Genomic DNA, 15000 nt, shown 5'->3' with positions numbered 1-15000 from the left:
TCAAGTTGTTGTTTGTTGTTGTTGTTTTAAACTTACCATATACACCTTATGGACAAATATGTCAACAATCCTACTTGACTTGATTTTATCTTATTGAATACGCATATAGTTTAGTTGTATTTCTACCCAATGTTGCAATACTTAATGATATACAACAACAATAAGTGTCCTACATACTTCGTGTGTTTGTTTTGTTATTGTTTTTGTTTTGTTTTGTTTGTTTTTGTTTTGTTTTTTTAAGGGGAAAGGTGGTTTTTGTTGTTGTTGTTGTTGTTATTTTAGTTTTTGTATTTTTCATTTTCATAATACGATGTTTGTATCAGGATTATGTTCATGTGCATGCTTAATTGTGTATGTGAATGTCATGTCCTTACTTCTACACCTATTTGTTACTTTGTGGATGTTTTGATTCATTTTCATTTTCTAATCGCCCTGAGGGCTGGATAAAAAAAAAGCACATGTATGCTTATTCCACTTCCCTCAATAAAAAAAAATTCGTTCATTCTCTCTCTCTCTCTCCTTCCCCTTTCTATCTGTCATACACTCACCCACGCTAACACATATTCATACGTACGTAATATGTCCGATATGACTCAATTATAGAAAGTACACTCATATGCACACACGCACGCACGTATACACAATACACACATACGCACACACACGCGTACACACACAACACATCACAACAACACCACACACACACACACACACACACACACACACACACACACACAAAACACACAGACATACACACACACCACAACACAACACAACACAACACACACCACAAACACACACGACACAACACAACACACCACACCACACCACACACCACCACACCACACCACAACACCACAACACCACACCACCACACACCACACCTCCATACCACCACACCACCACACACCATCACACACTACCACACACCACCACGCACCAAAACACACCACCACACACCAACACTCAACAACACAACCCAACACACATCACAACACACACCTTTGCAGAGACGCTCACGACGTCGTCATAGCCGGCCCACCCCCACCACCCGGTGGCCCCACCCAGGGTGCCCATCACCACGGGTGCCTGCTGCTCTTGCAGCCACTCCCTCCGCCAAGCCCCGGCCCCGCCCCTCCTTCCCAGCAGCTGACACACCTGGTACACAAACAAACGGAAGAAAAAAACAAACAATAATAGATCAATGGATAAATAAATAAACAAATTCATGTTGATGGTGAATTGTGTTTAATGTCTCCTGGAGGACAGTATCAGTATCAGTATCAGTATCAGTAGCTCAAGGAGGCGTCACTGCGTTCGGAACAAATCCATATACGCTACACCACATCTGCTAAGTAGATGCCTGACCAGCAGCGTAACCCAACGCGCTTAGTCAGGCACTGAGAGAAAAAAAATATTAATGAATAAATAATTAATGAAATAAAAAGTAAACGAGTTCTATATAAAAAAAAAAAATTAAAAAAAAGAGGAAATGACTGAATAAATGAAATAAGAAGAAATAAGATAAAATAAAATAAAACAAAACCGCAGCAAACGAAAAAACAAAATAGATAGACGAATGAATAATGTTGATGATGAATTTTGTATTGTGTCCCCTGGGGGATAAACAACCCCCCCCCCCCCCACCCCACCCCAAAAAAAAGAAAAAAAAAGAATAGATAGATAAATTATATTGATGATGAATTTTGTTTAATGTCCCCTGGGGGACAAACAAACGAAAACAAAACTGAATAGATATATAAATCATGTTGATGGTGAATTTTGTTTAATTGAGGTCCTGTCACACTGACATACTGGTGATTGTAGACATTTTGTTAATAATCAAGAGTATCGATTTTTTTTTTTTTTTTTACATTTGAATGCTATCGTTTCAGGAGAGGAGTCGAGGTCGGGGGGTGGGGGGATGAATAGTGAGTTGGGGGAAACTGAGTAGATGGAGGGTGGAATTAAAAATAAATGAATGAATAAATAAATAAACTAACAAAAACTAAGGAGATACTGACCCTGCTGCATTACACCACCCATATTCCCATAACTTGACTTACTTCTTTCTTTCATCTTTTTTTTTTATTTTTATATAGGAAATCTCTGTTCACCATATTCAAACACGCACGCACGCACACACACTCACGCACGCAGGCGCGCGCGCGCGCACTGACTCACACACACACACACACACACACACACACACACACACACACACACACACACACAACACACACAAACCAGTAACGGCACCAACACCATGTAGCACCTGATGGGTAAGGGGATGGTATGGGAGACGAGGGGGTAGGGGGGGGGGGACACAAAGACCTTCGGCATCGTCAGTGACAATAATGGCAAAGATAACAACAGCAACCACAACAACAACAACAGCAGCAGCAACAACAACAACAGCAAGCAGCAACAACAACAACAACAGCAACAACAAGGAGTGCCTGCAACATCTGCCTATCAGTTGACAGATCTACGTGGTGGGTGGAAGAGGTCTGTACAAACGGTGGTTTGTCAAATGAGACTGACTTTGATCAGAAGTAAGGACTGACGTTGATCAGAAGTAATGGCTGACATTGATCAGAAGTAATGGCTGACTTGGATCAGAAGTAATGGCTGACTTGGATCAGAAGTAAGGACTGACTTTGATCAGAAGTAATGGCTGACTTTGATCAGAAGTAATGGCTAACTTTGATCAGAAGTAAGGGCTGACTTTGATCAGAAGTAAGGACTGACTTTGATTAGAAGTAATGGCTGACTTTGATCAGAAGTAAGGACTGACTTTGATCAGAAGTAATGGCTGACTTTGATCAGAAGTAAGGACTGACTTTGATCAGAAGTAATGGCTAACTTTGATCAGAAGTAAGGACTGACTTTGATCAGAAGTAAGGACTGACTTTGATCAGAAGTAATGGCTGACTTTGATCAGAAGTAATGGCTGACTTTGATCAGAAGTAATGGCTGACTTTGATCAGAAGTAATGGCTGACTTTGATCAGAAGTAAGGACTGACTTTGATCAGAAGTAATGGCTGACTTTGATCAGAAGTAAGGACTGACTTTGATCAGAAGTAATGGCTGACTTTGATCAGAAGTAATGGCTGACTTTGATCAGAGTAATGACTGACGTTTCTGACCTCAGAGACTGCGGGTGTGGAAATGGTAGTGGAGGAATAAACAACAACAAGGCCTGTTAGAAGTCTTGAGTATTACATGGGCTGGAATAGGTAAAAAGTTGTGTTTTTTTATGTACTCACATCCCTACCAATCTTTGCTTTTTTTTCTCTTTGCTGAATAATAGTCATGGCTCTTTCGGTTTCTCCATGCGTTTCCACTAATCACAGTCCAATAAGAAGGACCTATGGTTAAAATCTTCTTATACAAGTGAGTCTTATTTCTCGACCCGGAAGTGTTGTTGTTGTTGCTGTTGTTGCTGTTGTTTTTCCATTCGTCAATATTAAATAACAGATTCAGCAATCATCTTTTATTTTTATCGCCGTACATTTGTCGGCAGACACAAAACGACATCCACGTTATCAGCAGTGATAACATTGCCATATCACTGCTGTTCATTTCACATTACGTTAGCTAAGCAAAGTGTCCACAACTCTATGCCGATGCTAGGTATAATGTCTATTATATGTTATAAAACTGCACTGTTACACATGATGAAAATGTGTCCACCTTGACCAAATTGATTTAAAAAAGAAAAAAAAAAAAGATGAAACGATAAACCGAGGTCCCGTGTGCAGCATGCACATAGCGCACATAAAAGAACCCGCGGCAACAAAAGGGTTGTTCCTGGCAAAATTATGTAGAAAAATTCACTTCGATAGGAAAAACAAATAAAACTACACGCAGGAAAAAATACCAAAAAATGGGTGGTGCTGTAGTGTAGCGACACGCACTCCCTGGGGAGAGCAGCCCACATTTCACACAGACAATTCCGTTGTGATAAAAAAAGAAATACAAATATATAAATACAAATCAACAACAACGACAACAACCACCCGCCAACGCTAACCCCTACACTCCCTCTCTTCCCCTTCCCGTGGAAATGCCGGGAGCCGTTTATCCCCAACCTCTGGAAAGTCCTTGCTACAAAGCACAAACGTACTCATCATCATCATCATTATCAGCAGCAGCAGCAATAAGGCGACAACCACAAAAGGCATTACTGCCTTCCTACGGCATCTGAAAGAAGCTTGCCGAGCTGTCACACTGTGCAGCACAGTACTGCCATCACTACGTCGAAACACTGCCAATCAATAATACACAGCCTAGCTACGGCTATGATGGCGCTTGCTGTCCAATTATATACCGACCTCCCCAGCATCTTTCTTCTCTCAGGGAGGACTGTGACATAATGGTTTAGACACTCAGCTGTCAATACAGACCGTGAAGGTTCGAATCCCGCTCTCGCCCTTTCTCCCAAGTTTGACCGGAATATCAAACTGGGCGCCTTGTCTTTTGGATGAAACGATAAACCGATGTTCTGTGTGCAGCACGCGCTTGGCGCACTGAAAAAGAACCCATGGCAACGAGAGTGTTGTCCTCTGGCCAAATTATGTAAAAGGAAATCCACTGTGATAAGTACACAGATATATAAGCATGCACTCAAGGCCTGACAAGTGTTATGCTGCTACCAGGCATCTACCTAGCAGATGTGGTGTAGCGTATATGGATTTGTCCGAATGCAGTGACGCCTCCTTGAAAAACTGAAACTACTTTCTTCTGCTTCTGTCTTCTCCCTCAACACCATCCTTTTAGGACGCTGCGCTCTTCAAACACCTCTCAGCTGACAGTTACTCGATTCTCCCTTGAGGTCTTTAGCAAAAATGCCTGGATTTCCCTCCCTCAGAAAAAAAATACCCTCATGTTTGTTCAACCTTTAAGAAAGATTTCAAGACACGCATTTTTCTAATTCACCTCTTTAAGATTGTGTGCTTGTTTCTGTTTTCTGTGTATGGTGACAGGGAAGGGTGGCTATTACTGATTTCAATATGTTATATTTTGATGTGTACATTTTTAGTGTATTGTGCAGAGTATGAGTAGTTTTAAAATTTTCCCTTTCACCGCCAGTCAATTTAGAGTGCAAAATTTCCCTGTGCTATAAACACAGAAAATATGGTGTCTAAGAATAGCCAAGTATTCCCCCTGCCAGGTGTAGAAAATATGGCCTATCCCACCACGGAACATAAAGAGCAGTAGGTTCATGGATAACAGACCCATGATCTGGTCACCCTTCAGTGACATGGGTCCTCTACCTAGCTGCTGCACAAATGCGAGTTTGGCAGTGAAAGTTGGGAGTGAGTGGTTTCAAATAAGTATTGCAATTGTTTTAAGTTTAGCGATTTTGGGAGTGGTTTGTGTTGTGATTATGGTTTCAAGTATTGTGATATTGGATTTAAGCATTAAGCATTCTGTCGGCCGCCGTTCTTTCTCTGTCTCTGGGACTTGCTTTTGGATTGACTTCCTTTTTCGCTTCGTCAGGTCTCCGCACTCAGCTCATTCAGGTCTGGCCTTAAAACCCACCTCTTTCCATGATAGCCTCCCTCCCCTGTCTTTTCATTGTCTTCAGATTCTCAAGTTTAGAGTTGTGCATGTGTGCGAATGACTGGTGAGAAAGCGCTTTCGGTTGTCTCTGCACAAGATTCAGCGCTATATAAATACTAAATGTCATTATTATCATTATTAGTATCATTGTTATTGCATGTGTGTCATTTAGGAATTGTGATGTGCTCTGTGTGTGATGAGTGTTATGCGGTGTGTGATGTTTTTTGTGTGTATGTGTGAATATAAGTAAATGTTTGAGTGTTTGGATGGATGTCTGTGCTGAGTCAGGCATGCAGGCTAAGTTTGTTTCAATCTAGTGTTTAAATGCATGTTTTAAACGTCGGGTTTTATATTGTACAGCGCAACATAGTACATTTTGCACAGAAAGGCGATTCATAAATTATTATTATTATTATCATTACTACTACTACTGCCACTACTACTACTACTACTCTTTCTCCTCCAACTACTACTACTACTGCTGCTGCTGCTGATAGTAGTAGTAGTTGTATAATTATTGACTCACTTGTGTAAATAAAGTAAGTCTATGTTTTAGCCCGGTGTTCAGTTGTCTGTGTGTGTGTGTGTGTCTGTGTGTGTATGTGTCTGTGTGTGTGTGTCCGTGGTAAACTTTAACATTGCCATTTTCTCTGCAAATACTTTGTCAGTTGACACCAAATTTGGCATAAAAATAGGAGAAATTCAGTTCTTTCCAGTCATCTTGTTTAAAACAATATTGCACCTCTGGGATAGGCACCAAAAAAAAATTTAAAAAGAAGCCAAATTATATGCAAACTGAATTTACTGTTTTATTTTATTTTTTTTTTTAATTCTCTAAACTTGGCACTTTGATCTGATATTCTGACACAACAACAAGAGCAGTCCTTTTTATCATCTTTGTTCAAACAGGAACTTCTTTTGCTACGCATAGAAGTTATATTTATTTTGCATGTCTTTGGTGCAGATAGTAAAAAATGGAAATTAATCTGTAATTAATGCTAGGGGGCTTAATTTGCTTTTAACTGATCCTTCTGATCTTAAACATTACATTTTGAAATTATACTCAATATATTTTTTTAAAAAGCTTGTGTGTTTTACTCTGTGTGTACAGGGCTTTCACTATGTTCATTCCCCCAAGTGGTCTTTTTCGGAAAATACTCAAATCAATACGACGAGTGGACTTTATAGATCTATTGGCTGAGCCCTGAAGGTCATGGGCAAAAATCAATTGTGTACACATATTTATACATATTCAAAGCGCGTGCTCATAGTCTTCCCGAACGCGAACGACGCCATTTTGTTTCAAGTTGTTGACCTGCCCGTTCAATCCAAAATTCAATTGACAATACACGATAACATGTGATGGAAAGTTGGAGAAGGAGACCGTTAAATATTTATTCAGAGAAAGATTTGTGAACGCCTCATCACTTACTGGATTATGCCCCAAACTGCCATAAAAATATCCACAGAATCAGTCGGAATTCACAGTTAAAAATAATAAACCATGAGAGTTAATACCCTTGAATTGATGAAACGTAAAAATTTCCAGTCTCGACTTTTCTCAAAATGAAGTCCTTTTCACTTCATACGAGGTTTAGAAGTACTTGTACTTGGCTCTACATGTTATTAGTTTAACAAAATACTCATTTTTCATATCAACTTTAAAACTATAAAATTAGAATGAACATAAAAGAGAAATTGAATCGACCATGTCAACCGGGTGTAACTAAACTTGTACATCTATCTAGATCCAGAGAAAACGCCTAAATTTGCAGTGTGACTGCGGCGATAGCCACGTCTCCTTTACCGCGGACTTAAAAAGAATTTTTAATTGCCCTTAAAGATTTTTTGAACGCCCAAGATACACCAGAATAATATGATTTAAACAGCGTTCTCACTGCGAATACCGCAATCGATTTATCGCCCTTTAAAAAAGCATGTTTAAATGTTATATTTTTTAACGTTGGCTAAGCAGCCCCCCTAGTGTAATGGGTAAGACAGTTTCTTCTCACCCGAACACGCGGGGTTCGAATCTGCCGTTAGGACTTTTTTTTTCTTTTTCTTTTAACCCGAAGCTTTATAATAACAAATAAAGAACACATTTTAACGATTAGATTTTTTTTTTAAAGTGTATCACAAGTGAGTCTTGAAGGCCTTGCTTCTCTTGTTATTATTGTTGTTGTTGGTGGTGGTGTTGTTGGTGTTGTTGCTGTTGTTGTTGTTAAGTCCTAGATACTGGATGTGCATCAAACATGATCAGCAGAGACAGCAGTACCATGGGAATAAGTGAACGTCATCTTCTTGCTTGTGTCAATGCACGCTGAAGTTCATAACGTGTGCACATGTGTACTTTGGGCGTTTCGCGCTCAGCTCGCGTGCTCTCGCGCCTATGAGGAGGATTAGCATGTCATCATTACATAGACAGATAGATAGACTGATAGACAGATAGATAGATAGAAAGATGTTGCACGGATTTTGTGACATAGAAAATAAAATGACATGGAGCGCTGATGCTGTAAACGATTGTAGGCCACCAAATTTTGTGTTTTCTTTTCGAAATTGTATATTTGAAGAAAAAAAAATCAAGCTATTACAATTCATATTCCCGGTCACCTTATCGGCATAACACCTTCCGTCCATCGGTAAAACGTAACTGTATTGTGTGTGTGCGTGTGTGTGTGTGTGTGTGTGTGTTGAAGAAAAGAGTCACTACTAGTTTCTCTCTCTCTCTCTCTCTCTCTCTCTCTCTGTGCCTCTGTCTGTCTGTCTGTCTGTCTGTCTGTCTGTCTCTCTCTCTCTCTCTCTCTCTCTCTCTCTCTCTCTCTCTCTGTAGTGTCGGGGGTGGGGGGTGGGGGGAGGACCTGTCTAACACGACACTGACACCATCCGAACGGACACCGCGTTAATCAATTAACCAATCAAGATGGAGCAGCGAAAATGCCCTATTTTGATATTGGGTGTCTATGAATCGAACTCAGAACTGTTTGACCGCTAACTCGGCTAGCCTCCCTCCCTCCCTCAAATACACGCAACATGTTTCCTCTCTTTGCCCCCCCCCCCCTCCTCCCCCATCCCCCCCTCTCCCCCGGATCCCCCCTCCTCCCCCCCACGCACACCCCGTCTCCTGTACACTTCCTCAACCCCGTCCCCCGTTCAGGGTGTTATTGTCTGCCTTTCTCCGGCAGCCTGCCAGACAGCACGGCGGGTTGGCGGATGAAGTGTAAACACCAAATCGATGCCAGGAAGACGGCTTAGAGTATTGACAAGTCTGAACACTACTCTGGTGATTATTGCCGTTGGGATTGTGGTGGTGGTCGTCGTCTTTGTTCATTTGAACCTTGAGATAAACAGATTAATGTTGTTTTTGTTGTTGTGTTTTTGTTGTTGTTGTTGTTTTTATTGATGAAGTATCCGCACTGACAACAATAATCACAGACTCAGTTAGCGTCCCCTCAGGAGCTGAGGGCTTCTAATATGTAAGGATTGCTGTGAAGTGACAACTTGTGTTGGAGCTTGCAGTTGGGTACTGTATACCTATAGGACTGCTGTATTCTGACCATAATTATGTATGTTGGAGCTAAGCTTTGGGTAGTGTATGGGATGGCTGTATTTGAACAATGTCCGTGAAGCTAATTGCCTGTTTATGTATGGAGCAGCTGCATTAAGAGGAGAGAGGGCTAACCTGTCCGATCCTAAAAGAAGTGTGATTTTTCAAAATGTTTCAGGTCTGTTGTGAGGCTATTGACGTCTGATGTTCAGTCGGTTGTGATTCAGTTGAACGTACATGCACTGAGTGAGTGGTTTTAGACATTGCATTGTATTATAGTGCTTACATGTGCACGCAGTGGTCACGCAAAATACAGCCCACAGGAAGGAAGTACCTGACATCCACGTCATCACTGAACGTCAACAGTCAGATAGATTATGTCGTCACGCATATTGAACCAACCATTACACCACCATTTACGTAAACAACAACAATAAAACAAAACAACAACAACAAAAAAACCCTACCAGCTGCACTCACTGACGTTAGCAGTCTCCCAAAACAAAGATCATACACAGTGGAATATTATCGGACTTCCTTAAAGTCCTGTCACCATCACCGTCCTCCATGTAATTATGCACACAAGGACGGAGGAGAAACAAATTAGATTTGAATTTACACAACACATACACACGTGCGCGCGCGCGTGTAAACGAGAGCAGGCGCGTGCCTACACACACTATCCCTCTCTATACACATGCTTGCACTCGACTACGCGCACACAGAAACACAGGCACACAGACACAGACACACAAACAAACACAAAAGACACACAGGCATAGACACAGACACACAGAAACAGACACAGACACGGACACACACACAGACACACAGACACAGACACACACACACACACACACACTGGTACATGAGCATTCACACACACACACACACACACACACACACACACACACACACACACACACTCACTCACTCCCCCCCACCCCCCACACACACACTCACACGCACACACACACACACACACACACACACACACACACACACACACACACTCACTCACTCACTCCCCCCCCACCCACCCCCACCCCACACACACACACTCACACGCACACACACACACACACACTCACACACACGCACGCAACACACACATACACACACACACTGTGCTCTCACAGAGAGAGCGGAAAGAGACAGACTATGGGACAGGAACGATCAGGTTCGACCGTTGCAATCAATTACAAGCGAAAATGAGAAAGATGCCCAACGGGAAATGAGAAAAGATTATTAAAAAAAAAAGTAATACGAGAGCTTTGCTTTTGCTCAGATCCTCCGAGAGACGTCAAAACTATTTCTTGGTGTGTGTGTGTGTGTGTTTGTGTGTGTGTGTGTGTGTGTGTGTGTGTGTGTGTGTGTGTGTGTATGTGTGCGCGCGCGCGCCGCATTTTGCAGTACTGTCTTGGTGTATATATAATTGTACATATCATGTGTGGTGGTGGTTTTTTTCATGTTCAGGTTTATGATATCATGCACTATTGTACATGTATTGTTTCATGTGAGGCACCTACAGCCCATTACATGGGAGGTTTCCACCATACAAATGATATCTATCATTATCATTATTATTAATATTAGTATTATTATTATCATCATTATTATCAGTGATCTGTATCATGTGAGAGAACGCGTCCAATCCACTGATCACAGTATTTGAGGAAAAAAAACTGTAGGGGCCTACACACGGAGTGACTATGTGTATGCTATTGCACCCTAAAAGCTGTTTGGTGGTTATGATTATTCATTATATTATGATTATTACAATTCATCGAATGTATTACAATTAATGGGAGCTGGGGAGAAGCGATGAAGTCCTGAAAAGTTTGAAAACTTTGATGGATCTGTGTTATGACCGTAAAACCTTGAAGTACCGATCGACGTGGGCTGCTTTTAGCCAGATGGAACTGTTCGGTTTCCAGCACACTACTTTCGGTTCGACTACTACTCGATTCATTCAGATGGTGAGCGAAATTATGATCTGGATCAGGAGGACTGTAATATCATTTCCATCTTTTTCTTAAAAATCTGTATGCAAGTACTCTCATTCGTTCACTTTACAACACCACCGCGTAACAGCTACCAGGTGCGGGGGGAGGGGAAGGAGAGGGGAGAGAGAGAGAGAGAGAGAGAAGGTGATGAGTGGTCCATGCAATTCGTAACTTTTTCATTCATGTAAAGCCCCGTGAGGTCTTAGAGAGAAAGGGCACTATACGAATGCGCACGATTACAGAAGTATACATATAGATGTGTGTGTGTTGTGGGGTGGGGGGTGGGGGGTGGGGGGGGTTCATGATTACTCATTACGAAAGGGGGAATATATAATATAGCAAAGAGATAGATTAATTGGCACGCCAACCTCACTCCCTCCCCCGCCCACGATCACCCATGGTCTCGGCTTCCTTCCTGTAGTTTTCAACTCAGCAGGAATCGTAGCCGTACACCTCGCCTCTTGTTTTTTACTTTGTTGCCATACATGGGTCTAGACCTCTTCCTGTTAGCCCGCAAGTCCGAGGGGGTTACCGTGCACCCCCCCCCCCCTTTTTGAATAAATATCAAGAATTGAAAATCTAAATTCTGAAGAGTTTATAGCGATCTCCGTGATACCCATGCTCTGGGCTTCGGTCCTAAAAAAAATTGCAGACAGGTCCATGTGATATAGGGAGTCTGCAGGTTCCAGCAGTCTCCGACTAACTATGTCTTGATTGAAGCTTCTCTAACTGAAACTGCAGCCATTGGTAATTAGACAAAACAGACAAAAGGCTATACAATCGTTTCTTCAACATTTATAATGCGGTCTAGGACTTGGTCTACTTTTGATGGGAGATTGTTTCACGCTTGCTCTCTCTTGACGCCATTTCTTCTGTCTTCTTTCACCATCACCGGGTTCACATAAACAGATACACAAAACAAACGTAATTGTGAAATCATGATACCAAAAAACCGTCCACTAGTTAATCATCGACAGCAATCAAGAGCACACTACACAATTATCGCCCCCTTTTAATCACATTCTTGAAATCTATGCTGTTTGAGGATAGGAGAGTTGGACAAAATCTTGTCACATTTATAAAAAATCAGGTTGGCCCCACGATGGTCTCACAATTACCTTCAAGATGCTAAATCATGTGGCTTCGTGTGGAAAACAATTATGCAATCAACACAGAACACACTAATTACGTTCGAAACCAGTCTGGTTTATTCAAGTGAGTGTTACGGGGGAAGTGGTAGGTGCTCGGTGGGTAAACTTCATTTTCCTGACTAACATCGCTTACTGGCACAATATATACAACGTATTTTGAACGAAGATTCTTCAAATCAGTATCTATTGTATTCTGAAGCAGGGGAACATGACATATGTAAAGAAGAAGATTTGATAGTAGGCCGATACAAGTCATAATTGTGAAAGAATGAATGAAGGTATTTCAGTTCTGGATATCTATTCAATTAGAAAACATATAATGTGTGGTGGTTTTCTTTATACAAGTATGATTTATGTGGGTCTGAAATTGAGCTCGTCTTCATTTCATTGACCGAGGGGCGAGAGGGTACCCTTGTGCCGAAGGCAGTAATTTTGAGTGCGTCCCAATTTTTTTTTCTTGGGAACATGTAAAAATTAGTTAGGCAGACACAGAAGACCAATCTAAGACTAGTCTACATCATTCCTGGGGCGGGAAAGGGGGGGTGGGTGGTGGTGCTCGGTAACCACTTCAGCATTAAGGACTATGTACGTTGTTGTGCGACTTTAAACATCCTTTTTATCCGGAAACAACATCATAGTACAATGGCTATTCTTATCATCCTCATCGGGCCCACTGCTTACAGCCCACCTATATCTGGGCTGAGAGAATAGTTTATATCGTGACGTTATTAAGGCTGCCTTCTTCAATAGTAACAAAACTCGAAAACAAAAGAAGAAGAAGAACAACAACAACAAGATCAAGAAGAACAAGAACAAGAAGAACACGAAAAAGAATTATAAAATAAAACTACAAAGGCGTATCAGATACCACTAACATCAACGGCGACAAGTAAAAGCAACTGCTAAAAAAAATGGGACAGCCATAACAGTAAAATACGCAAATTAATGAAGAAGAATGAATAAGTAAAAAAAAACAACAAAAAAAAACAACAACAAAAAAACAACAACACAAATCCACGTAATTAAACAGAGCTATCAGCAGTTACAAATACTATTACCAAGACTCCAAGCACCGTCATCAAAGACCAATAACTGACAAAAGACAACAGCCACAAACTTGTACATTGTGAACAATAGAGGAGAGAAAGAAGAAGAAAAGCACAGACTGACAACAGCAACGATTGCCCCTTTCCCCGCACCACCACAACCCCCTGAACAAAGACCACCAGCCTGCACATTTTCACAACACACACACACACACACACACACACACACACTACCGAGCACCTATCTGACACCCTACCAGCACCAAACATCATTCCGCCTTACCCCTCCCCCTCACTACATACACATCCCAGCCCTACCATCCCTCGAATACACACAGTTCATGTGGACTCAGCAGGAGAGCTTTCTCCCAGACATCAAGGACTCTACCAACGGGGAGAAATAGATCAACACTTTGCCTGAGAAAGCACCCACACCACTGGCTTCCTTGCATCATCATCATCAGCAGCAGCAGCAGCAACAGCAGCAGCAGCAGCAACAGCAGGGACAACACACCACCTTCGTTTCTACGAGGAATGGGGAGCAACAGAAAATCGTATCTAAAATAAAGACAAGGGTAGCTCGAAGAAGGTTTCAGTTTCAGTTTCTCAAGGAGTCACCATTGCGTCCGGACCAAAACATATGCGCTGCGCCACATCTGCTAAGTAGATGTTTGACCAGCAGCATAAAACCCAACGCGCTTTGTCAGGCCTTAAGTGCTTTTGATATCTTCTTCTTCTTCGTTCGTGGGCTGCAACTCCCACGTTCACTCGTATGTACACGGGAGGGCTTTTAAGTGTATGACCGTTTTTACCCCCGCCATGTAGGTAGCCATACTCCGTTTACGGGGGTAAGTGTTTGCACCTATATTTGTTTACCTATCAGAGTGGATTTATTCTACAGAAATTTACCAGAGGACAACACTTTTCTTGCCATGGATTCGTTCTTTTTTTCAGTGCCCCAAGTGCGTGCTGCATGCGGGACCTCGATTCTCGTCCCATCCGAGTGATCAGACGCACAGTTTGATTTTCCAGCCAAACCTGGGAGAAAGGGCGAAAGCGGGATTGGAACCCAGACTCTCACGGACTCTGTCTGTATTGGCAAATGATCGTCTTAACCATTCTGCCACCATGCTCCTGGAGGAAGGAAACATGGATAGAAGGAGGAAAATCCAGATACCCTCTTTGGGTTCGGTCTCGCTATTTAACTCTTCACTTTTCTACTGGGCATATAAGGTTAACTGTTAATTCAATTTAAGGGCTGCCAAGATAGTAAGGATATATTCTTCAAACAATAATCACAGAAAATGTAGATAGACCGAATAAAGTATTCTCTGAGCCCCGTTCATTCCTGGATATATGTTAATGCCCTTCCTCTACTTTCTTCTTTGTGGCAAGGCCACTATACTGACAACCACACCACTTCATGCGTGTCCACCTAAAACCTCAACTAAGCTGTTGCTGGCAATGATAATGCTAATTAATCTCATACAATAATCACAAAATCAAACCAGTGCGATAAGTGCGGTAAGAGAACAGATGAAAATATCCTTCTTTAGTTAAAACAACGACGTACATGACTAAGATCAGCTGTCATTCACCTGTACCTAAAATTTCCCCTTGTACCCACCTCTTGGTAAGTCAACAACCCGCCGTCGTTGTTGCCGGTGATGTTGCTGGGGAT

At 41.8% G+C, this 15000-nt stretch overlaps 1 protein-coding gene across 1 annotated transcript in view; it reads right to left on the bottom strand.

The window, feature by feature from the left end:
- LOC143293044 (chitinase-3-like protein 1) overlaps positions 1–15000 on the bottom strand; it is a 37770-nt gene that overhangs the window by 6973 nt on the left and 15797 nt on the right. Inside the window, exons 7-8 of the mRNA XM_076603878.1 lie at positions 14947–15000; positions 1003–1158 (exon numbers count right to left, since the gene is read on the bottom strand). The exon at positions 14947–15000 is cut by the window's right edge and continues 168 nt beyond it. Coding sequence (XP_076459993.1) covers positions 1003–1158; positions 14947–15000 — 210 coding nt within the window. The remainder of the gene's footprint in view (positions 1–1002; positions 1159–14946) is intronic.

Source organism: Babylonia areolata, chromosome 1 (genome assembly GCF_041734735.1).
Source record: "Babylonia areolata isolate BAREFJ2019XMU chromosome 1, ASM4173473v1, whole genome shotgun sequence".
NCBI lineage: Eukaryota > Metazoa > Mollusca > Gastropoda > Neogastropoda > Buccinidae > Babylonia > Babylonia areolata.
The sequence above is the reverse complement of the archived record's forward strand: the minus strand, read 5'-3'. Positions and strand labels throughout refer to the sequence as shown.